Here is a 22670-nt window from a genome sequence, read left to right on the forward strand (position 1 = left end):
AGATTCCTCTGTTGAGAATTCTCCATCTACCACTTTACCTCACTTTCCAATTGGTTTATTGGTGTCTAACTCCTTGGGTTTTTATATATAATTTGACCATTATTTCTCTTTCAAGTGCAGGACTGGTGAAGATCTTTTCCCAATGCGTAGGCTTCTGTTTTGTCCTTTAATGGTTTCCTTTGCTTTACAGAAGGTTTTCAGTTTCATGAGTCCCCATTTATCAGTTGTTGGTCTTAGAGGCTGGGACATTGGTGTTCTGTTTAGGAAATTGTCTACTGTATTAATGTTCCAAGGATATTAATGTTTCTGCTTCAATGCTGAGGTCTTTCATCCATGTGAACTTGAGTTTTGTGCAGGGTGATAAATACTCATCTATTTGCATTCTTCTTCATGCAGACATCCAGTTACACCTGCATCATTTGTTGAAGATACTTTCATTTTTCCCCCATTGTATGGTTTTGCCTTCTTTGTCATAATCATGTGTTGGTAGATATGTGTGTCTTTTCTTTGATTTGATTCCACCTATCAACTTTTTGTTTCTGTACTAATTCTATACAACTTTTGTTATGATTGCTTTGTGATATGTCTTGAGATCAGGGATGGTGTTACCTCCAAGAATTATTTTATTATTCAAGATCTATATCTATATCGATATCTAACTCTATCTATCTATCTATCTATCTATCTATCTATCTATCTATCTATCTATGTCTTAGCGATCTTGGGTTTTTTTTTTTGAAAGAATTGCTCTTTCAAGGTCTGTAAATAACTGTCTTGCAATTTTGATGGGAAGTGCAGTGAATGTGATGATGCTTTTTATAAGATGGCCATTTTCACCTTGTTAATCCTATCCATCTGTAGCATAGGAGACCTTTCCATCTTCAGATGTCCTGTTAATTCCTTTTTCAGAGACATAATGTTTTTGACAGACAGGACTTTAAGTAGCTTGATTAGAGTTGTACTGGGCTATTTAATGTTCCCTGTGGTTACTGTGAAGGGTTTTGCTTGGCTAAATTTTTTCTTATCTCTTTTAACTATTGTATGAGGGAGGGCTGCTGGTTTCGGAGTTAATCTTGTATCCAGACACTTTTCTGTAAGGGTTTATCACCTTTGGTGTAGGTGTACTTTGGTAGATTTTGCGAGGTCTCCTTTGTATGTGGGCAGCTTTGCTTACTCTCTGGTTTTAAGTTTCTCTGCATTTAAGTTGTTATTGTCTATTGGCTGGTTTAGGTATGCAAATTTGATCACTGAGGTCTCTAAGACTTTTAACATGAAGGGGTGTTTGTTTTTATATGGCTTTATCAGCATCTAATGTGATGATCAAGTAAAATTTTTCCATAACCCCACCCCTACCAGCTGCAGCTATCCATTCATTTTCATGGCTGTCAAGCCATCTCCTCTGTATCTCCCCAGACCCGATCCTGAAACACTCAATTGTCCCAAATTTACCCACTCCCATCTAGTTCCTTCCTTCCTCTGCCTCCTCTGACTATTTTACAGTATGTTCTAAGTTAGATTCAAAATCCTCTCTTGGTTCTTTCTTGCTCATCTTCTTTTGGTCCTGAGTATAGTAGTGATATCCTGTACTTTATTGCTAATATCCACTTAGAAGTGAGTATACACCATCCATGTCTTTTGGGTCTGGGTTATGTCACTCAGGAAGATACTCTCAAGTTCTATTCATTCACCAGCAAAATTCATTATCTTTGTCCTTAGTAGGTGAATGGTATCCCACATTGTCTTTTTTCATTTTAAAAATTTATTTTTTTAAGATTTATTTTATTTATATGAGTACACTGTAGCTGTCTTCAGACACACAGAAGAGGGCATCGGATCCCATTTCAGATGGTTATGAGCCACAATGTGGATGCTGGGAATCGAACTCAGGACCTCTGGAAGAGCAGACAGTGCTCTTAACTGCTGAGCCAACTCTCCAGCCCATAGCAGCCTTATTTATAATAGCCAGAAGCTGGAAAGAACCCAGATGCCCTTCAACAGAGGAATGGATACAGAAAATGTGGTACATCTACACAATGGAATATTACTTACCTATCAAAAACAATGCCTTTATGAAATTCAAGGGGCAAATGGTTGGACCTGGAAAATATCATCCTGAGTGAGGTAACCCAATCACAGAAAAACACACATGGTATGCACTCATTGATAAGTGGCTATTAACCCAAATGCTTGAATTACCCTAGATGCCTAGAACACATGAAACTCAAGACGGATGATCAAAATGTGAATGCTTCACTCCTTCTTTAAAAGGGGAACAAGAATACCCTTGGCAGGGAATAGAGAGGCAAAGATTAAAAGAGAGACAGAAGGAACACCCATTCAGAGCCTGCCCCACATGTGGCCCATACATATACAGCCACCCAATTAAACAAGAGGGATGAAGCAAAAAAGTGCAGGCCGACAGGCGCTGGATGTAGATCTCTCCTGAGAGACACAGCCAGAATACAGCAAATACAGAGGCGAATGCCAGCAGCAAACCACTGAACTGAGAATAGGACCCTTATTGAAGGAATCAGAGAAAGAACTGGAAGAGCTTGAAGGTGCTCGAGACCCCATATGAACAACAATGCCAAGCAACCAGAGCTTCCAGGGACTAAGCCACTACCTAAAGACTATACATGGACTGACCCTGGACTCTGACCTCATGGGTAGCATTGAATATCCTAGTAAGATCACCAGTGTAAGGGGAAGCCCTGGGTTCTGCTAAGACTGAACCCCCAGTAAACGTGATTGTTGGGGGGAGGGCGGCAATGGGGGGAGGATGGTGAGGGGAACACCCATAAAGAAGGGGAGGAGGAGGGGTTAGGGGGATGTTGGCCCGGATACCGGGAAAGGGAATAACATTCGAAATGTAAGTAAGAAATACTCAAGTTAATAAAAAAAAAAGTATGTGTACATGTGACCTATGAAGCCAGAAGTAGTCATTCTCATAGAGTTGGAGTAAGAGTTTTAGAGACGGGACTGAGAACTGAACTGTAGTCCTCTGGAAGAGCACCACATGTGCTTAAATGCTGACCCATATCTCAGGTCTATAAATTATTATTCTTACTTAATATAATTTTTCTTTACTTATTCACTTTAAATTCAGCTCATTGATTGTCTCCTGGTCACTCCTTTTACACAATCCTTCCTCCATCTCCCACTCCTTCTCCCCTGAGTGGGTAGGAGACTTGCACTTGACGTGTCTGCAAGGCTAGGTGCTTCCTTTCCCATTGAGTCCCGACGAATCAGCCGAGTTAGAACAACATATCCCAAGGATATGCAATAGCTTTTGGGATAGCCCTCGCTCCAGTTCTTTGGACCCACATGATGACCAAGATGCATGTCTGCTATGTAGGTCGGGGAGGCCTAGGCCCAGCCCATGTATGTACTTTGGTTGGTGGTCCCTAGCCTAAGAGCCTCAAGGGTCCTGGTTAGTTTACTCTGTTGGTTTTCCTGTGGAATTGCTATCCCATTTTGGGTACTCAGTACTTTCCTGTATTCTTCCACATAGATTCCCATGTTCCCTCCACTGTTTGGCTGTGGGTATCTGTATCTATGTGTCCAAGTGAGATGCTGGATGGAGCCTCTCAGATGACAGCTTGCTCATGCCTGCAAACATTAAAGAATATCATTAATAATGTCAGGGATTGGTACCTGCTCATGAGATTGGTCTCAATTTGGGCTGCTCTTGGTTGGCCATACTCTCAGTCTCTGCTCTAACCTTGGACTTGCAATATTTTTGGTAGACAAAATAAATTATGGGTGCCATATCCCCAACGTGGTCAGTCACAGCTAAGGTCATCCCAGTTTTTTCTTGGGTGCCTCAATGATTCTAGGTCTCTGTCTCATCAGAGATGCCCCCTGCTCTTCACCCTTGTCAGTTGCAGATTTCCATTCATTTTCAGAACCTTCCACCCATCACTCCTCTTCCTTCCCCACACCTGATTCTGAACCCCTCCCTACCCCTCTGTATCTCTTCTCTATCCAGTTCACTCCCTCTGACTTCCTCTTAGGACTGCTTTGTACACTCATTTAAGTGAGATTCAGGCATCCTCACTTGTGCATTCCTTCTTGTGTAGCTTTTCTGAGTCTGTGGATAGTTCTATGGTACCTGCACTTTTTGGCCAATAACCATCTATAAGTGAGTACATACCACACATGTCCTGTTGGGACTCAGGATGATGTTCTCACGTTCCATTGCTTTGACTGTATAATTCATGCTGCCCTTGTTCTTAATGGCTGCATAGTATGCCATCATGTAGGTACACATCTTTTCCTTTATCCATTGTTCAGTAGAGGGACATCTAGGTTGTTTCCAGTTTCTGGTTGGTATGAGCAAAGCTACTAGAACATAGTTTAAGATGTGGTTCTTTGGTATCGTGTGACATCTTTCTGACTACACCCAGGAGAGTTATAGCTGGCCCTGGAGGTAGAACTATTCTCAGTTTTCTGAGAAACCACCCAATTGATATCCAGTTATTGTTGACACCCACCAGTGATGGAGTAGACTTCCCTTTGCTCCACATCCTGCCAGCATTTACTCTCACTTGAGTTTGTCACCTTGTTTTGTGATGGGTGTCAAATCACATGTCAGTGGGTTTGAGTAAGCAGCCCTTGGTTTTGTTCTCTGTATTGTTTGCCATGTTTCTATGTTTAATTTTCATACCATCTTCTCTTGAGCCTGTTTGCTTCTTTTTTTCAATATTTCAGATTTGATGTTTAGCTGCTTTTATGAAATCGCTCCATTTTATGAAGGGACATAGTGCTATGAACTTTCCTTTTGCACTGCTTTTATTGTGTTCCCTAAGTTGGGATGTTTTGTGCCTTCATTTTCATTGAATTCTAGAAAGTCTTCGATTTCTTCTTGCACCAGTGGTCACCGAGCATAGCATTGTTCAGTTTCTATCAGATTGTATGCTTTCTGTTGTTTTCTTGTTGATGTAGTCCAGCTTTAGTCCATGGTGACCTTATTAGATGCAAGAGTTTTTTGGGGGGATTGTTGTTGGTTCTTTTTTTCCCTTTTATCTGTTGATGTAGATCTGTATCTATATATGTTCAATTTTGGAGAACATTCCATGAGATGCTGAAACGGTACATATTTTTTATTTGTGTGAAAGGTTCTGTAGATATCTGTTAGGTCCATTTGGTACATGCCATCTATGAGTTGCATAATTTTTCAGTTTAGTTTCTCTTTTGGTGACATGTCCTTTGGTCATAATAGTGATAATATGTAGTTGATGCCCCCTACTCTTAATTTGTGAGGTTTGAGGTGTGGTTTAAGCTTTAGCCAAATTAGTAAATGTTTCTTTTATGAAGCAGGATGCCCTTGCATCTCAGGCATTGTTCAGAATTGAGACATCATGTTGGTGTATTTTCCTTTGATTTGTATGCAGTGTCCTTTCCCATCTCTTTTGATTATTTCTGATCGAAGGTCTATTTTACCAGTTATTAGATTGACTGCTTCAGCTTGTGTCTTGGGTCCATTTGCTTTTCAGTCCTTTGGTTCAGCCCTTTATTTTGTGGTAGTTTTTATCTTTGTGGCTGAGTTCCGTTTCGATATGCAACAGAACGATAGATTCTGTTTATACATCTGCTCTCTTAGACCCTGTCTTTTTGTTTGGCAAGTGAATCTGTTCCTGTTCAGAGGTATTAATGACTAACGATTGCTTTTACTTATTATTTTGATGTTGGTTTGCATGTCTTTCTCTTCTATTGGTTTTGCTGTGTGATTATTAATTTCTTCTGTTTTGTTGAGTTCAGTTACTCTACTTGTCTTGGAGTTTTGCTTGTAGCATCCCTGGTAGGTATGGATTAGTAGAAAGATATAGTTTGTATTTGGTTTTGTCACAAAATATCTTTTTACTCCATGTATGTTGTTTGAAAATTTTGTTAAGTGTTGTAGTCTGGGCTGACAGTTGTAGTCTCTTAGGGTCTAGAAGACATCTCATTGGCACTTCTGGCTTTTAATTCTCTGTTGAGAAGTTCGGTATATTTCTGATTGGTTTGCCTTTATATGTAATATGTTACTTGCCTCTTTCTCCTTGCCGCTTTTTAATTTTCTCTCTTTTTTGGTGGATTTACTGTTTTGGTTATTATGTAGCTGGAGGATTTTCTTTTCTGGCACAATAAAGTATTATTTGTACTTTAAGCTTCTTGTGTGTAGATAGGCATCTTTTTCTTGAAGTTTGGGATGTTTTCTTCTATGATGTTGTTGAGGATATTTTCTGTGCCTTTACTCTGGGAAACTTCTTCCATTCCTATTTTTCATAGATTTGGTCCTAATTTCACATCCTGCTTGTCAGGCTGTGTCTTTTTAGTGGGGAAGATGAGTTCACTTATATTGAGAGATATTAATAGCCAATGAGTGTTAATTCCTACCATTCTCGTTTTGTGAAGAGATTATTATGTGTTGGGAACACTAATCAATTTGGTGTTCTGTGAGGTTCTTTTATGTTCATAAGCATTCTTTCTTTACGTTGTATAAATTATCTTCTATGATTTTGCTGAACATATGTTCTCATCCTTGGAGCTCGTACTCTCCACTTTTGCTCATGGCTATTATTCTTAGTAGGAAATTTCACAGTGTCTCAGACTACCTGAACATTTTGGGTCAGTCATTTTTTTAGGTAACCTTTTCTTTGGATGATGTATTAATTTCTTAAAGTATATATTCTATGCCTGAGATCATCTCTTCCAATTCTTTTATTGTGTTGGCTGTGCTTCTGTTCTTGTTCTCTTTTGTAGATTTTCCATCTCCAAGGTTCCATCAGTTTGTTTCCTTTATTTCTTTTTTTTATCATTTGCAGGTATTGACATGTTTTATTCATTTTTCACCTGTTTGATTATATTTTCCTGTACATTTTAAGGGATTTATTAATTTCTCCTTTAAATTCCTCTATCATATCAATAAGATTGGTTTCAAAGTAATTTCATTGTGCTTTGATTGTGTTAGGATATCCAGGTCTTGCTGTAGTAGGATATCTGGGCTCAGGATGTGTCATGTTGATTTGGCTCTTGTTGAATGTATTCTCATGCTGGCCCTCAGCCAACTGTTTATCCCTGGGTGTTTTTCAGGTGCAGTGTCCTGAGGAGGGCTCTGGGTTTTTCTCTTTTTACGGGTGAAGTTGAGACATTGTCTCACTAAATTGTAGTTCTGTTTGTCTAAGGAATCACAGTGATCAATGTGTTTTTGCTTCCTCAGTGTTGGTATTCATGTTATGCACCACCAGACCCAATCTGTTATTCTTTCCAGAATCATTAGCCCAGAGTAAAAAGAATCACAGTTGATTATATTCATACTGGTAAGGATTGGGCTTTCTGTCATTCTGAGAGAGTTCAGTTAGGATCGTCGCAATTGTTTACGGCTATTTATTTCTAGACATTAATGTTTGATAAATTGCTGTCATCCTTGATTTGAAATATATAGGGAATGGATTGGTTCTAAGTGAAGTAATTGGCTACAAATGAATATTTACTCTAGAATACTCTCTAGATTGCTCTTATAGACATTGATACTAATAATGAGTCTGATTATTCGTAATATTCTTCTATACTTGTAATAATACATTCTTTGTTTTTATTTTCAGAAGTATTTGTTTTTAACGATGAAAGGCCTTTGTCCCGGTAAGGTTTAACAATACATTAATACTAGAGAAATGCAAAGATAATAAGTAAATTATTTTGGGTATACTTTGAGACTTGTGTCTTACAGGTCCCACAATATTCTGAATATAATTTTAGGTTGAAAACTTGTTCAGTGTATTTCATAAGAAAATGAAAATTATACTCACCCACCATTTCCAAGAACAAACTATACAGTTTTTAAAAAGAGCCTGCTAGGATTAACTGTGCAAGTTAGTGTCTACTTAAGATTCTTTGGCTTTTCAAAGCCTTACTAAATACTTGTGCACTAAGAGCCACACTCATAGTTATCATTTCAGTCATTCATCTTGTCTGACATGTTACATAATTTGGAATGATTCTCAGTCAGTCATTACTAGAGGATGGCAACAATTTCTTTCCTCCTTTGGCACCAGCTATGAATGCAAAGGTGTAGCATATATCATAGATGTTGGAAGACACCCATGAGTTGCAGTCCATCCAATGACAGGCTGAGAGAATTTGAAGGTGGATGTTAAGAATTCTCTCTGTACATTTATTGGGTGTTATGGTTATTCTGAAGGGATGGATATGTACAGGATTTTGTGTGTCTAGATGAACAAACTATATCTTATCTTGGTGGGCGGTTTATGTCCTTATAAGTTAGTTATGAGTTAATTGTGCGAATGTATTGTTCATTAAGTAATTAACATATGACTCTGGTTGCTGGGTTACAGTTTGTTGAGTCATGACTTCACTGGGTTGTTGGGAGTGTGAGAAGAGTCTGTGACAGGAAGCCGTGCTAGGCTATAGAATGCTTGGGGCTAGCTTGACATTTGGCCACACTAGCATGGCCCACGGAACGTGATGTGGGTTTCAGGTTGGGAACAACCCTTTATGGAGACAGTGTGTGAAAATGGAGGACAGAGAAACATCTAGAGCATGTGATTCCACCTGGCATGGGAACTCGAGGGAATCATTCACCTTTTAATTATTCCACAAGTCCCATGTCTTCCTGAAAGTTCCACCCGTCAATTATCCATTCATATGATCTGCTTTCCACAGTAACAGATCCTTTGAATCTCAATAGGTTAGCTGAATGTATAGAACTAAATGACCATGTGACAATTATTTATCTCTGTATAAAAGGGGTTTTTGCCTTCCACATCAGTTGGACATGAACATACAGGTGAAGGCCCATCCATTCCTGTCCAGGATGCTAGGTTAGACACTGGTTTGTTAGAAAATTAAAAGGTGTATTTCAAGCTAATTCTGTGCTCATTAAGAGTAATTACCTCCACAAGAGAAGACAATTATGTTGTTCTCTTTATTTGGGCTCTACATCAGGAAAACATTTTATAAATACTATCAAATGACTTATTTCCTCCATGTTTAAAATTTCCTAAATCATACAAGCTAATGTCAAAAATCAAGATTCAAACTTTTCCATACTAAAACTGTTCAAAGACTCCTTGCAAAATATGCATTTTAACTTATACTTGGAAGTGCAAACAGTTTCACAGTCTCAATGCGCTTAGTCTTATTGTTCTTTTTTTCTGTTATTACCTTCTTATGTTCATAAAAACGCATAAATGGCACAGAAACAGGCATATTGTGACTTCAGGATTCATTCATGCATGAGTTAAGAAGGAGCAGCTTGAACATTACAAAAGCAGTGGTGGGTTTTGAAGAGTTCTAGCAGCAACAGAAATCTATTTGATGTTCGACAAGCAAACCACTTGGGTGATACCATCATAGATAGTGAAATATTCACAAAGTATCATGGGAAAAGGTGCTTTGTTGCATCAGGGGCAGAGACTGTTATGATTAATGTAGTCAGGGGACTAATTCCATTGCATCTACAGATTAAAAATATCACTTGGTATAGCTATGAGAGCAAAAGCTGGAAAGGTGTGTGTGTGTGTGTGTGTGTGTGTGTGTGTGTGTGTGTGTGTAACTGTGTAATGGTTTCATTTGTGTTGCTAAATTCCTTCCCTTTTTTCCACATGGGGAAAAGTTGAAAGGAAAGTATTCCCAGACTTGTAATGTAATATAAGTTAGGAAATCAAACAAGAAGTAATTCAATGCATTGGATTAATGTTTAATATGAATATTAACATAACATTCTTAAAATACCCCACAGTCGAGTAAGATCACCAAGACAGCTAAAATCCATTCTGAAAACATCTATCCAGCATAATTCAGGTAAGATTAAGTGTAAGTCCTCTACTGATTCTACCCTTACTATAAAAAGAATAAGGAAATCAAATATGAATATATTTATATTCTTTGTTCACTTGCTGGCAACCATTTTTAGACTATAGATTTATTAAGGTATTGTTTCTAAGAAATGTCAAATTCAAATTATACCGTCTGATGTGTTAGCTTCTTCAAATTGAACTACTCATGCGTGTAGTGTCTTATGATACAAAAAATACACTATTCCATGATTTGTGTCTTCTCTAGACACATAGCAGTAAGTTGACTTTGTAATAAAATACATTTTTATTTCAGTTTTTTATATATAATATATATATGATTAATGCTATGTATTATAGGTGTTAGTGTCTGTAAAATATGATAAGGTTAAAAAACAAACCAAAACAATATTCAATTACTTTCATTATGTTTTGGAGACTAAATGTTTATAGCATAATCTGGAATTTTTCCCTTCATAATATTTCAATCATACTTATTTGATAATTCATAGATTATCTTATAGTTATTTTTAGATGTCTTCCATTTAATGTAAATATCTTGATATTATAAATATCTGGCTCACTCAGGAACCCTTGGAGAAGTGAATAGTGTGTGAGATTTGTAGGTAGTGCTGGGGAATAAAAACTGATATTCTTAGCATTCAATGAAAGCGGCCTCCATATGGGCTACTCTGACAGCACCTTTTCCCTGTAGTCCTATTAATTAGCAAAAGATATAGTGCTACTTGATTTATATGCTGCAAGACAAAATTTCCAGTAAAAACAACATTGACACAGTAGATGGAAGGTTGAAAAACCACATCATTCTCCAGTACACAGCACTGAATGATCCCTTGATTGAGTCTGAATAAGATTAGATTCCAACAGTGGGAGAAGCACCACAGAATTTATCCTTTCAGCAACCTACACCACAGCATCTCTCATACCTACTGTGCCTTTGGAGAGAGCCAGCCAGAGAATAGTGTAGAGGAACCTAAATGACCCTCTTCACATAACCCTGAGGGAAACAGAATTATCATAATGTGGGTGTCTTTTTTAAAAATGTATTTCAGCACTGGAGTTTTGTTTGTGTTGTCGAGGACTGAAAGAGGCCCCACACATGCTGAGCATACGGTCCACCATAGAGACATTTTCTCAGCCCATTTGTTGATAGGACAAAAACTTGCTCTGGTCATGGGCAATGCCAAGGGGTGTGCAGTGGAGTTTTACATACTGTAAAGGAAATGAACTAGGGTTGTTCATTCTCTGAAGCATGTTTCGAGGGCAGGCTTTATCCAGAGAGTGAAACTTGAGACACACTATGGTTTATATGTGGAAATATATTTTAAAAATGTTTTATGTGAGATTGCTGCTCTATCTGCAAGTTTCTTTCATGCTTCTCTCTCTGGAGTAATAATTCATGTTGCATAACTACTAAGGAAGTCTTTCCAGTTGCTCTTGCCATGGCCGGCAATGGAAGTTGATGTTGAACTTCTTTTTGCTGGAAATGAGCTAGGGGTCAATGCTAGATCTGAGGGCCCTTAACATCTTCTTCAGAAGATCTCGACTACAGTAACACACTGATCTCTCAAGAGCTTTGTCACACTTGCAGCTGGAAATGTTTTGTAAAGGTCTTTGGGTCTCCTATATTTGACTGTCCTGCAATGACAGTCACCAGAGACTGTGCTTCCCGGTGGTAGCAATGAATGTTCCTCCACAGTGAAGGAAGTTCAAGTCGACCTTTGTAGCAGCCCCTTTCACTGCTGTACCAGATGAGCATGCTCACTTAGAGCGCTGCAAACATCCCTAGTCCAGAGGCAAAAAGCAGCAGTGGCAACATGACGCTGTCCTTTTAACCCTTCACTATGGGACAACAGTTCAGGCTAAGATGGTAATTTCTGTGTCTGATAGTGATCAGGATCATAGGTAATTTGCACAACAATTTTTATAAGTAGTAACTTTTGATGAAATTTTCTCTTTGTCTTTAAAATATACTAGGAAATGGGAAGGAAGGTTTTTGCATATATTTATTATTTACCAATAATTATTCACTTTAAAGGCTTTTCATAAATGGTGCCAAAAGATATAGGGTCACAAATATTAGCCTTTGCACTTATTGTCATGTTTCCTATAGTTGTTTAGTGACAAATTTTGCTTCCCTATTTAGAAGCTGGTATGCAACTTACAGGAAGATCACCGTGGTAAGAATGTGTGCATTGTACAATACATTAATCTGTAAAAAGTATAGTGTTCAGAACATGACACTGTCTTTGTCTCTGTGTACAACGATTTCAGCTTCTTTATTTCTTCTATAATCACAAGCTAAACAATTATTTGTAGAGCAAACCATGTTCAAACTACTAGACCTATCTCCCACACAGCATGAGATATGGACAAACATCCTTAGGTAGGGAGATGATTCAGTGGATAAAGTGCTTGCCATGAGTCTGTGAGAATAGAAGTTTGGATTCTCAGAATCCACATGAAGTCTGATGATCTCACGTGCATCTGAATCCTGGGGCACTTATGATGAGGCAGGAGGTGGTGACAGAGAATCCCCTGAAGTTTACTGGCTAGTTTGCCTGGGTTTCTTATTCACGAAGAAGGGATTGAGCCACAAAACTGAGGTTGGAAGAATGTTGCATGCTGTTATTCTAAAGGCTCCCTGACAAGCCCTCCTTTGTTGTTCCTAGGTGTGTGAATGTGGATAATGTCAGCTCTACCTCCTCTGTGAAGGTAAAATGCTTCTTTGTGAAATTAATTTTCTTATGAATTTTGTTATAATTCAGCAATAGTGTAACTGGGATCAGTTTTATATGGAAAGATTGCTCAAGGGAGTCTACATTGTAGATGTGGAGATTTCTACAAACTGCAAGTGAGCAGTAAGTCCTTGTGGGTAGTGGTGGCCAATAAGAGAATGGACTCAAAAGACATAGTGAGTGGAAGATTGAGCACAGTCCTTGTACAATAGAAGATGTCTGATGTTTGACAAGTATTGTTTGCAGAGATGAGTACACATTTGACTGATTTTAAAATGTGACTGTTACTAGACCATAATATTTCTTTTTTAAAAATTCTTTATTAGATATATTTCTTTACTTTTCCAATGTTTTTCCCCTTCCCGGTTTCCTGTCCATGAGCCCCCATCCCTTCCCCCTCACCCTCTCCCATATGGGTTTTCCTGGGCTGGAGAGATGGCTCAGTGGTTAAGAGCACTGACTGCTCTTCCAGAGGTCTTGATGAATCCAATTCCCAGCAACCACATGGTGGCTCACAACCATCTATAATGAGATCTGATGATCTCTCCTGGTGTGTCTGAAGACAGCTACAGTGTACTTATATATAATAAGTACTTCTTAGTAAGTCCAGACATTTCTATAATCCAGGAATCTCCTAAGTGACTTGACCCTCAGGAAAATGCATGCAACTTTTTTCATCTTTATTAACTTGGGTATTTCTTATTTAGATTTCGATTCTTATTCTGTTTTCGGGTTTTTGGCCAACATCTCCCTAAACCCTCCCCATCCCCCTAGCCCCTCCCTGTCGCCTTCTCTTTGTGTGTTCCCCTCCCCATCCTCCCCCCATTACCGTCCTCCTCTGCTAAGTTGTAAGTAGGCATATTAGAAGATATTTTATATTTAATAATGAATTTTAATTTTCATGTGTCAATATCCTGTAATTCCTAAGTAATAAAGTTGATTTAAAAGCATGCATCCTAAAAGAAAAGAGTTAATTTCGGGACCAAATAAAAAGTTAACTGTCCCCTCTGCATTGCAGGGAGAATCAGGGAGAAAGATCCACATAAAACCTAAGAAGAGCCAGAACAGTTTTAGAAAATCTGGAGTTTATGTGTCTTCTCGGGTAGCCCCAATTCTTGAAGTATGGGAAGAAAATACATCTGCAACGGTAATCCCCACTGATGTGAGAAGTAACCTATTTCCTTTTGTGAAGGGGAGTGATGGGTTATTGTGCCTATGTCTTCCTAGTGCAAGTAGTGAACGAGTAGAGAAAGATCAGCCTTGAGCATTCCCTTCACACTCTCCATATCCTCACTCCTTGCCAGTCACTGCATTAGGCAGTGCTTCTCAACCTTCCTAATGCTGTGACCTTTAATACAGTTCCTCATGCTGTGGTGATTCCCAACCATACAACTGTTTTGTTGCTACTGCATCAGTGTCAGATTGATAATATCATCAACTGTAATGTCGTATTGGTATTTTCAGAAGGTCTTTGCCAACCTGTGTGAGACTGTTCTATGCCCTCCTCCAATAGGGTATGACAGACAGGTTGAGAATCACTGTCATAAAATGTTATAATAGTAAATTAGACTATGGAAACAGAAGAAAAAACAGAAAATGAGCATGTTTTTAACTCACTGAGGAGAAGTCATAAAAATACAGAAACCAAATAGTACATGCTCCTGGAAATAGGTACAGTCAATATGAAAGCGACCACCATAGTTCTGTTTCATTTACTTTGGATTGACTGACTTTATGTGTGTGAATGTTTTGCGTGTATTCTGTCTGTATACTATGTGCGTGTGCTGCCCACAAAAATCAGAAGAGGTCATTTCATCCTTTGTTCTTGTTGTTCCAGAACTTTGTCAGCCAATATTATGTGTTTTACAAAGCAAAGCCAGGTGTCCTGGAGGAGCAATGAATGTTTTAAACTCCTCAGCCCCTTTTCCAGCACACAGATTTAATATGTTTGATAGGCAAAAAGATTAAAATTATCATCAGGGGAAATAAGAAGTCAGTCTTCTGATATTTCTTAACTTCCTGGACAGGACCTCAGCATTCTGGTTTTACCCATTGAAGTCCAAAGTACTTATAGGCAGGGTGCCCACAACAGGTGGCTGGGTATGTTGGTGTACACAGTTAATTCACGAACTCATAAAGCAGGCAGGGTGGTCTCTGTCAGTTCAAGGACGTCCTGTTCTTAATTTATTTGGGGAGTAGGAGAATGTAAGTTGAATTGTGGGTATCAAAAGATAACTTGTATGAATCAATCTTTCCCTTCCTCTGTTTCCAGTCTCAGGTATCAAATTCAAGTTATCAGTCAGGCTGCCAAGTAGGTTTATCACATTTGTAGCATGATTTACACTTTGGTTAGCCTTAACAGACAGACAGTAGATAAACTCTGCATGTGTGTGTGTGTGGGGGGGGTTATTTAACATTAACACAAATGCTAAGCAGTGCATGGGAGGATCAGACAAAGAGATGGGAGTTCATGTGTTTGAACACTTGGCCACTGTTTGGGAGATTGTTTAACTTTTGGGGTGTGGCCTCGCTAGCAGAAGGTTTTCAGTGGTAGATTTTAATGGCTGTGACTACTTGTGGTACCAGTACTGTGTTATCTGCTTCCCGGTCTACCAGCCTGTGAGAACCAATAATGTACTGCCAAAAGTCAGGCCTCCCTGTTCCTTCCTTGAAATAAGTGACTGGTTTTCCCCATCAGATATTTTGTCACAGAAAGTACAGAAACAAATTCAAAAGTAACAGCCATCTTTCCTGTTTAAATCCCCTTTCAGAAGTTACAAAGCAAGCAGAAGGGTGTGTCTGCTGATCTTACACACACTACTTACTCCTTACTCCACTGCATACTGTCAACACGTAGCTAATTACCTTCCTCTAGACCTCTAATTTCATCATTAGGAAAGAGGAAGTTCAGATATAATTATTACACATAATGGAATCATTAGAAACTGTAAATTTATAGAAACCAAACTCAAATGCTCTTCCTTTATGCCTAGATCAATTTGGTTTCCAATTAACTACTACAGGTGATGAACCTGAGTAATTTTTATTCTAGGAAGAACTTAGCAAAGACATGGAACTCAGGTACTTTTTATTTTTATTTTTATTTTTTTCTTTATTAACTTGAGTATTTCTTATTTACATTTCGATTGTTATTCCCTTTCCCAATTTCCAGGCCAACGTCCCCCTAGCCCCTCCCCCCTGTTCCCCTCCCCATCCTCCTCCCATTACCTCCCTCCCCCTAACAATCTTGTTCACTGGGAGTTCAGTCTTAGCAGGACTAAGGGCTTCCCCTTCCACTGGTGCTCTTACTAGGATATTCATTGCTACCTATGAGGTCAGAGTCCAGGGTCAGTCCATGTATAGTCTTTGGGTAGTGGCTTAGTCCCTGGAAGCTCTGGTTGCTTGGCATTGTTGTTCATATGGGATCTCAAGCCCCTTCATGCTCTTCCAGTCCTTTCTCTGATTCTTTCAACGGGGGTCCCGTTCTCAGTTCAGTGGTTTCATGCTGGCATTCGCCTATGTATTTGCTGTATTCTGGCTGTGTCTCTCAGGAGAGATCTACATTCGGCTGCTGTCGGCCTGTACTTCTTTACTTCATCCATCTTGTCTAACTGGATGGCTGTATATGTGTGGGCCACATGTGGGGCAGGCTCTGAATGGGTGTTCCTTCTGCCTCTGTTTTAAACTTTGCCTCTCTATTCCCTGCCAAGGATATTCTTGTTCCCCTTTTAAAGAAGGAGTGAAGCATTCACATTTTGATCATCCATCTTGAGTTTCATTTGTTCTAGGCATCTAGGGTAATTCAAGCATTTGGTCTAATAGCCACTTATCAATGAGTGCATGCCATGTGTGTTTTTCTGTGATTGGGTTACCTCACTCAGGATGATATTTTCCAGTTCCAACCATTTGCCTATGAATTTCATAAAGTCATTGTTTTTGATAACTGAGTAATATTCCATTGTGTAGATGTACCACATTTTCTGTATCCATTCCTCTGTTGAAGGGCATCTGGGTTCTTTCCAGCTTCTGGCTATTATAAATAAGGCTGCTATGAACATAGTGGAGCACGTGTCTTTTTTATAAGTTGGGGCATCTTTTGGGTATATGCCCAAGAGAGGTATAGCTGGGTCCTCGGGTAGTTCAATGTCCAATTTTCTGAGGAGACTCCAGACTGATTTCCAGAATGGTTGTACCAGTCTGCAATCTCACCACATCCTCGCCAGCATTTGCTGTCACCTGAGTTTTTGATCTTAGCCATTCTCACTGGTGTGAGATGAAATCACAGGGTTGTTTTGATTTGCATTTCCCTTATGACTAAAGATGTTGAACATTTCTTTAGGTGTTTCCCAGCCATTCAGCATTCCCCAGCTGTGAATTCTTTGCTTCGCTCTGAACCCCATTTTTATTAGGGTTATTTGTCTCCCTGCGGTCTAACTTCTTGAGTTCTTTGTCTATTTTGGATATAAGGCCTCTATCTGTTGTAGGATTGGTAAAGATGTTTTCCCAATCTGTTGGTTGCCGTTTTGTCCTAACAACAGTGTCCTTTGCCTTACAGAAGCTTTCCAGTTTTATGAGATCCTGTTTGTCCATTCTTGAACTTAGAGCATAAGCCATTGGTGTTTTGTTCAGGAAATTTTCTCCAGTGCCCATGTGTTCCAGATGCTTCCTCACTTTTTCTTCTGTTGTTTGAGTGTATCTGGTTTGATGTGGAGGTCCTTGATCCACTTGGACTTAAGCTTTGTACAGGGTGATAAGCATCGGTCGATCTGCATTCCTCTACATGTTGACCTTCTGTTGAACTGCACCATTTGCTGAAAATGCTATGTTTTTTTCTATTGGATGGTTTTGTCTCCTTTGTCAAAAATCAAGTGCCCATAGGTGTGTGGGTTCATTTCTGGGTCTTCAATTCTAGTCCATTGGTCTATCTGTCTCTGTACCAATACCATGCAGTTTTTATCACTATTACTCTGCAATACTGCTTGAGTTCAGGGATAGTGATTCCCCCTGAAGTCCTTTTATTGTTGAGGATAGTTTTAGCTATCCTGGGTTTTTTGTTATTCCAGAGGAATTTGCAAATTGTTCTAACTCTGTGAAGAATTGGATTGGTATTTTGATGGGGATTGCATTGAATCTGTAGATCACTTTTGGTAAAATGGCCATTTTTACTATATTAATCCTGCCAATCCATGAGCGTGGGAGATCTGTCCATCTACTGAGGTCTTCTTAAATTTCTTTCTTCAGAGACTTGAAGTTCTTATTGTACAGATCTTTTACTTGCTTGGTTAAAGTCACACTGAGGTACTTTATATTCTTTGGGACTATTATGAAGGGTGTCGTTTCCCTAATTTCTTTCTCTGCTTGTTTCTCTTTTGTGTAGAGGAAGGCTACTGATTTATTTGAGTTAATTTTATACCCAGCCACTTTGCTGAAGTTTTTTAATCAGGTGTAGTAGTTCTCTGGTGGAACTTTTGGGATGAACCATAGAATATGAAGGAGAGAGAATATTACAAATTTGCTATTTAGAGGAGAAGCAGAGCAAAACATCAGAGGCCAAGAAACACATTTTGTCACTTCTTTTTATATATTTCCATCTTAAAAAGTACCATGACTTTAGATCCCAAAGAGCAGAATAGTGGTAAGTTTAAACCTAAGTATGTCCACATTAAAGATTTTTAAAGACTCTGGGCCGTTTACTCATCCTGAAAGGAAGCAGACGTTACTGAATATCATTGAATGTAGTGCTAAATATCAACAGAATACAGAAATAGTTTGGGGACTATAAATCAAGGTCCTGACATTATCAGAAGGGTGATGAAATGAATAAAATCAGTGAATTTTAAATCAAAAATAATAATGATAATTTTCCTTATAGGATGAAAAAACTAAAATGGAAAATTTCCATTCCGTGCCTTCTGAGGCTGCTGCTGATGTTGGACCTTCCACTTCTACTGCTGACAGCCTGAATGCTGCTGAGCCTGCGCAGACTAAGTCCACCAAGAAGGCTGCCAGTCTGACTGCAGTTGAGCCTGAGCCAACTAAGTCCACCATTGCCGCTGACAGTCTGACTGCAGTTGAGCCTGCGCAGACTAAGTCCACCATTGCCACTGACAGTCTGACTGCAGTTGAGCCTGCACTGACTAAGTCCACCAAGGATGCTGCCAGTCTGACTGCAGCTGAGCCTGCGCAGACTAAGTCCACCAATGCCGCTGACAGTCTGACTGCAGTTGAGCCTGTGCCGACTAAGTCCACCAATGCCGCTGACAGTCTGACTGCAGTTGAGCCTGTGCCGACTAAGTCTACCATTGCCGCTGACAGTCTGATTGCAGCTGAGCCTGTGCCGACTAAGTCCACCATTGCCGCTGACAGTCTGACTGCAGTTGAGCCTATGCCGACTAAGTCCACCACTGCCGCTGACAGTCTGACTGCAGTTGAGCCTGCGCCGACTAAGTCCACCACTGCTGCTGCCAGTCTGACTGCAGCTGAGCCTGCGCCGACTAAGTCCACCACTGCCGCTGACGGTCTGACTGCAGATGAGCCTGCGCCGACTAAGTCCACCACTGCCGCTGACGGTCTGACTGCAGATGAGCCCGAGCTGTCCCTTACATATGCTTCTGACAGTACTGTGTCAGGTGACTCAGGACCAGCTAGTCACATTGGATTGGATTATGTAGTTGATTTACCTCTTTACAAGGAGAGTACAAGGTACAAACCCCATGCTGACCCAGAGCCCACTCCTGGTTCCTGCACTTGTTATTCCCTTGATTCCATTCAAATGACTAACCTGACTCTTTTGATATCCTTTAGTGAAGAAGAAATATTTTATACTGCTTCTTCAGATGAGGAATCTTCTTTTATTCCTGACATAGAAGAAGGTCTGCCTGCTACTCAGGCACCTGTTGATAATTTTGATGCTTCTGCGTCAGCTGAACCAATAAACCACAGCATGAACCCTCTCAGGGTGGGTGGATATCTTCGGGCACCAGCGATAGCACACATCCCCTTTTTGCCTTTTATATGGCTTGTATCCTCACTTTTCTCTGTCATAACATGGATGAAAATCCAGATTCAACATGCATGGCATGAAGAAAATGGCCAAGGAGCTCCCACTGACAAAAAAGTTGGATCAGGTAAGTTAGACAAAAATAGTAGCTTAAAATAGATGAATTTTTTTCCCTTGAAACCTAGGTCTGTTTTGTTAATAAATTTCATGCTTCTATAGGGTTATTCATGAATAACCTAGAACCTGAAAATTTTTTTTCAATTTATATATTTTCAGTAACGTGATAAATCCAGTTTGGACAAATACAAGTGACATGTAAAACTGTTTTCTGATTGGTTGTTTTCTAGTCTAGAATGAGGAGATTATGGTCACTCCCAGTGAAGACCTTGTGTTTCCTGAATGACTAAGCAGGGGTAACTTCCTGTTAAATGTTATTGTCTATTTAATGCTGTCATTCTGAACTCTGACTTCTGAGGTTAGCATAGCCTTTGACCGCAACATTCCAAAAGAAGCAACTTCTGAGATTAAAAATAACAAGAGAAGCATCCACCTTCTCACTGTTTCTCACTACGTTGATCCCGATGATAATGACACTGATGTTGTTGATGCTGGGCATGACAATATCACCAGTGATGTGCCTGATGATGCTGTTGATAATTCTTGTTTTTCTTCTAGTGGCTGCGGCTCCTGATCCCTAGACCCTTGATGTTCCTCCAGGATCGATTGGAATGCCACAGCAGTCTGTGTGGGAGAATTGATCATATATATAAATTGTAGAGTTAAAGGTATAATGTGATAGTAGACTGAAGTAAAAATTTATTGTTTCACTGGAGACTCAGTTGTGCCATGTGATGCTTCCTAGAAAAAATGTTCAATTATTTTCAATTTTATTTTTTACTTGTTTACTTTACATCCTGCTCACTGCCCCCTCCCTGTCAGCCTCTCCCACAATCCTTCCCTTGCGCCCCGCCTCCTTCTCCTCTGAGAGGGTAGGGGCCACTTGGTTATCTTCCCACCCTGGAACATGAAGTCTCTGTGAGACTATGCCCTTCCTCTCCCACTGAGTCCAGACAAGGCCGTCTAGATAGAAGGACATATCCCGCATACGGGCAACAGCTTTAAGGATAGTCCCTGCTGCAGTTTTTTTGGGACTCACATGAAGATCGAGGTCCATATGTGCTACCTATGTGTGTGGAGGCTTAGGACCAGCCTCTGTATATTCTTTGGTTGGTGGATCAGTCTCTAAGAGCCCTAAGAGTCCAGGTCAATCGATTTTGTTAGTCCTCCTGTTGCGTTCTTATCTTCTGAGGGACTGCAATCCTTCTACTTTTTCTTCCATAAGAGTCTTCAAGATCCATCCAATTTTAGCTGTGGGTGTGTACATCTAAGTCAGCTGCTGGGTGCAACCTCTCCAGACAGCCTGTGCTAGACTCTGTCTGCTAGCATAACAGGGTATCATTCAGAGTCAGGGACTGTCGCTTGTTCAAGGGATCAGTTTCAAGTTGGGTGGGTTATTGGTTGGCTGTTCCCTCAGTCTCTCCTCCAGCCCTATTCCTTCATTTCCTGTAGACAGGAAAAAATTTGGATTTAAAGTTTTGTGGTTGGGTCGATGTTCCAGTTGCTCCACTGGGCTTCCTGTATAGCGAGAAGAGCCAGGATCCCCATGCTCTGTATCCCCAGTGCAGTGAGTCAAAAGCTCCAGTGATTCTTGTTGCCTCCCCTACCTCAGTCTCTGTCTCTCTCTGAGGTCGCCTCCTCACTCACCACCCCTATCTGTTGCAGATTTCCATTCATTATCATGGTTCCCTCCCCCTCCCTACACTGGACCCTCAGTGACCCTATTCCTTCCTTTCTCCTTTCCCAACTGGTTCCCTTCATCCATATGCCTTCCATGACCCTTCCATATTCTCAATTATCCTTTCTTGTGCCCTTCTTTTGTTCAGTCTTCTTGGATCTGTGGAGTGTAGCACTGGGCATCCTTTATTTTATAGGCTCCTTACTGAGAGGGGAGAGGTCATGCTTAGCTTCCTTTTCACTGAGCCCCACTGGATTGCATACCTACTTTAGGCTCCTAGGCATATGAGAGCTGCGTACCTGAAGACAGCAGCTCATAGGCCTTCTGTACGGAAAACAGAAACATTGAGTTAGTTTATCAATTCTTTTCCATGGTCTCCTTTAGAGCCCGTTATTGGGCACATGTTTTAGGTCAAGAAGTTAATACATTTTATTTTCTTTGTCTATCATTAAATTGATTAGATTTATATGTAGGAGTTTTTACTGCTGTGCGTTTTCTATGCAGTATGTGTGATAGAACCCAGTGCTGGTTCCCCTGGAACTGGATTTACAGATGGTTGGTTTTGAGTGGCCAGCGATGTGCTAGCAATTAAAACTGAGTGCTCTACAAACAAAACTAGAACTCTTAACTGCGTCTCCATCTCTCTAGGCCATATGTGTGTATGTATGTGTGTGTGTGTGTATGTATATGTATATGTATATGTATATGTATATGTATGTTAATATTATACAACATGGTAAATTTCACCATAAGATAAATTTTTATCATGAAACTTCAATAAATTTTCTAGTATCGTGCAAAAATTTTCACCAAGAGATATTTACACCAATATGACTTGTGCTTGCAGATGGGTCAAACAAAGACATTTTGAATTGGATCTATAACCCTGAACCCCAGTATAAGCCTTGTGTACATCTTGTGTGTGCATTGATCCACATGTGAAGGATAGAGACTGATATTGTCTTCCTCTCGATTTCCTGTACCCCACTCACATGTGTAATTGTGTGGGTCAAAGGACAATGCCACTCTACAGTTCTGTTCCGCCACATTGTGGGTTCTAGGGACTGAACTCAGGCCATCATCCCTCTGTATGGGTTCCACCCCTGGTCCCTCAGTTCTGGGGACATGTTCATTCACTCAAATCCTAGTGTCTTGGAGCACACTGATCTTCATCCTTGCAGGAAAGCAAGTTTTGGGGATCCCCTTATTTCCACATCTGCAGTGAGGTTTTCAGGAAACGTGTTTTACCAAACACCTCAGGCTCTAATCCTTATTTCCTATTGTTAGGCTGTACTAGGTTATGAAGGAGAACCATAGCA

General features: G+C 39.9%; 1 protein-coding gene across 1 annotated transcript; it reads left to right on the plus strand.

Moving 5' to 3' along the window:
- The first annotated feature begins 7181 nt into the window (after positions 1–7181).
- LOC148000475 (uncharacterized) lies at positions 7182–20388 on the plus strand. The gene is made up of 9 exons (XM_087589588.1): positions 7182–7206; positions 7587–7623; positions 9743–9804; positions 11965–11998; positions 12491–12533; positions 13575–13703; positions 18429–19258; positions 19361–19683; positions 20232–20388. The coding sequence occupies exons 1-9, from the start codon at positions 7182–7184 to the stop codon at positions 20252–20254; spliced, it is 1506 nt and encodes a 501-aa protein (XP_087445714.1). The 3' UTR covers positions 20255–20388.
- The last annotated feature ends 2282 nt before the right edge of the window (positions 20389–22670 follow it).

Source organism: Rattus norvegicus, chromosome 16 (genome assembly GCF_021556685.1).
Source record: "Rattus norvegicus strain SHRSP/BbbUtx chromosome 16, alternate assembly SHRSP_T2T, whole genome shotgun sequence".
Classification (NCBI taxonomy): domain Eukaryota; kingdom Metazoa; phylum Chordata; class Mammalia; order Rodentia; family Muridae; genus Rattus; species Rattus norvegicus.